The sequence below is a fragment of the Aphanomyces invadans genome (assembly GCF_000520115.1).
Source record: "Aphanomyces invadans strain NJM9701 unplaced genomic scaffold supercont1.63, whole genome shotgun sequence".
In the NCBI taxonomy this organism is placed as follows: Eukaryota; Oomycota; class Saprolegniomycetes; order Saprolegniales; family Verrucalvaceae; genus Aphanomyces; species Aphanomyces invadans.
In genome coordinates, this window is record NW_008580208.1 from 2,683 (window position 1) to 4,886 (window position 2,204).

At 55.0% G+C, this 2,204-nt stretch overlaps 1 protein-coding gene across 1 annotated transcript; it reads right to left on the reverse strand.

Moving 5' to 3' along the window:
• Window positions 1-449: 449 nt before the first annotated feature.
• On the reverse strand, window positions 450-1,966 carry H310_14203 (hypothetical protein; the record flags this gene model as incomplete). The annotated part of the gene is made up of 4 exons (XM_008882012.1): window positions 450-932; window positions 1,177-1,327; window positions 1,388-1,833; window positions 1,896-1,966. 4 exons carry the CDS (start codon window positions 1,964-1,966, stop codon window positions 710-712), a joined length of 891 nt encoding a protein of 296 aa, XP_008880234.1. The 3' UTR covers window positions 450-709.
• Between the last annotated feature and the right edge of the window lie 238 nt (window positions 1,967-2,204).

The following is a 2,204-nucleotide window of genomic DNA, read 5'->3' on the forward strand; positions in this document are numbered from 1 at the left end:
CCGACACTGATCGCAATTTGGCCAGCTGCACCCCAGGTAGCATTTCCAGTTGACACATAAAATGATCCCGTGCTTCCTTCTGAGCTGCGTGTGGACAACAAAATTTGACCACTTGAGCCCTTATGGTCTGATGCTTTGGTACGAACAGTAATATCACCACCATTTTCAAAAGAGCTGCCACCACTTTCAAGAAGTAGATTCGCACCTTGCTTGGTTTGAGAAGAACCACTCACGATGGATACACCGCCACCGTGGCCAAACTTGCTGTTTCCACCGTAGACATGCACGAAACCAGCACCATCTCCATTTTGGGTATTCCCAGATGTCAAGGTAACATTTCCAGACGAACCAACTTCGGCGGCACCGGACATCAGCATGACAGTGCCAGTTGCACCATTCATGAGACTGTTGCCTGATGCCAAGCGAATTGAACCGGTTGAACTAGTGGTTGCATTTGCAGATTGAATGGCCACATCGCCTGTCAATGTTTCGCTCTTTCCACTGGAAAGTTGAATGTCGCCACCTGTGCGAAGGCTGCTTCGGCCAGCTCGAATAGTTACAGCACTACCCTTGTCAGCACTGCTTCCCGCTAAGACATTCACGTTTCCACCCACGGTTGCACCTGATGATCCACTTGACAAAGTTATGGTCCCAGAAGCTGACGAGCCATTTCCACTTGAAACAATCACACTTCCCGATTTCAGGCCGCTCATAGAGGAGACTTGAACCGCACCACTTTCAGCGCGATTGCCAACGCCAGAAAGAAGGTCAACATGTCCACCAACGGCCTCATCGCTTTGTCCAGCACGGAGAGAAAGTGACCCACCCGATTCATGACCTCCGCGACCGCTCTGAATGAAGACAGAACCACCTTCAACTCCGTCACCGGCATGAAGGTCCACAGCACCACCGCTGCTTGATCCAGAGCCAGCCTTTACCACGACAGCACCACCACTCAGATTGTCACTGGCACCAGCATAGATCGTAACACTACCGGCATCAGAACCGTGAGAAGCACCGGAAAACAATTCAACATCTCCAGTCCTTCCTGATAAAGTATCTGTCGATCCAACTTCAAGTTTTGCCGAACTCTTCACAGCAACAGTTCTGCTCGACATATCAACACTCGCACGGCTCTGCAGAATCATAGTCCCGTCACTTGAGATGCCAACAAACGACTCGCCATCCACGGTAACCAACGAGGCTGCTGCAGAAAGCACATCACTGGCATGGACGCGCACTGCCCCGCCGTTGGCGCCGCTGTTGATCACAACGTCGCCCCCAGCGCCAGACAATCCTTGACCTGCAGCCAACTCCACCGTGCCGCCTGATGATGCGCCATCTCCACCATGCAAACTCAGGACTCCTCCTTGCCCACGAGACGCACCGACGGCAACCTCAACTGCCGAAGCAGTCTCGCCGCGGCCAGACGTTATCTTCACTGAGCCTCCGTTGGCAGTGGAGCTGTCACCACCCTGCAATACGACTGCACCGGCCACACCACGACCGCCCTTCAACTCAATCGATCCCGCTTGACTCGACGAACTCGTTCCTGCTTGGATCGTGACGTTTGAGCTTGCGCCGCTGTTGTCACCAGTTGCGATGACCACGTCGCCCGTCGTTTCGGTCAGCAAGTTGAGACTGCCTTGAGCTGCCGCCACACGCACTGTTGGTCCATGGACGGCAGCCAAACCGTCTGTCGCTTCAACTCGAGTGTTGCTTGCTGTGACAGCAAAGTCACCACGACTGGTTGCATCGCCCGCAGACACTTGAACGTTCCCAGTCTTTGCAGCGCCAGATCCCGTTCGAAGGACCAAATCGCCGCTCGTTACACTGTCAGCCGTAGACAATTCAATCGTGCCGCTGACTTCGCCTCGTCCAGACGACACACGAACTTCGCCGCCGACAGACGCACGGCTGTCGCCGCCACGAACAACAACTGAGCTGCCTGCTTGCGTGCCAACATTGGTCGCACCGGACACTTCAACCTGGCCTCCAATATCGCTGGTCTCGCCACCCGACACCACCACATTTCCAACACTGGACGACGACCCTGGCACCAACGCAATGGTACCCGAAGACGTCGTCGCACTGCCAGAGCTGATTTGGATGCTGCCACTAGTTTCCGAAGCCCCCGTGCTCAACGACAATTGCCCACTGCGCGGGGCCTGGGCAGTCGTGATTTCGTTGCCCCCGCTGATGGT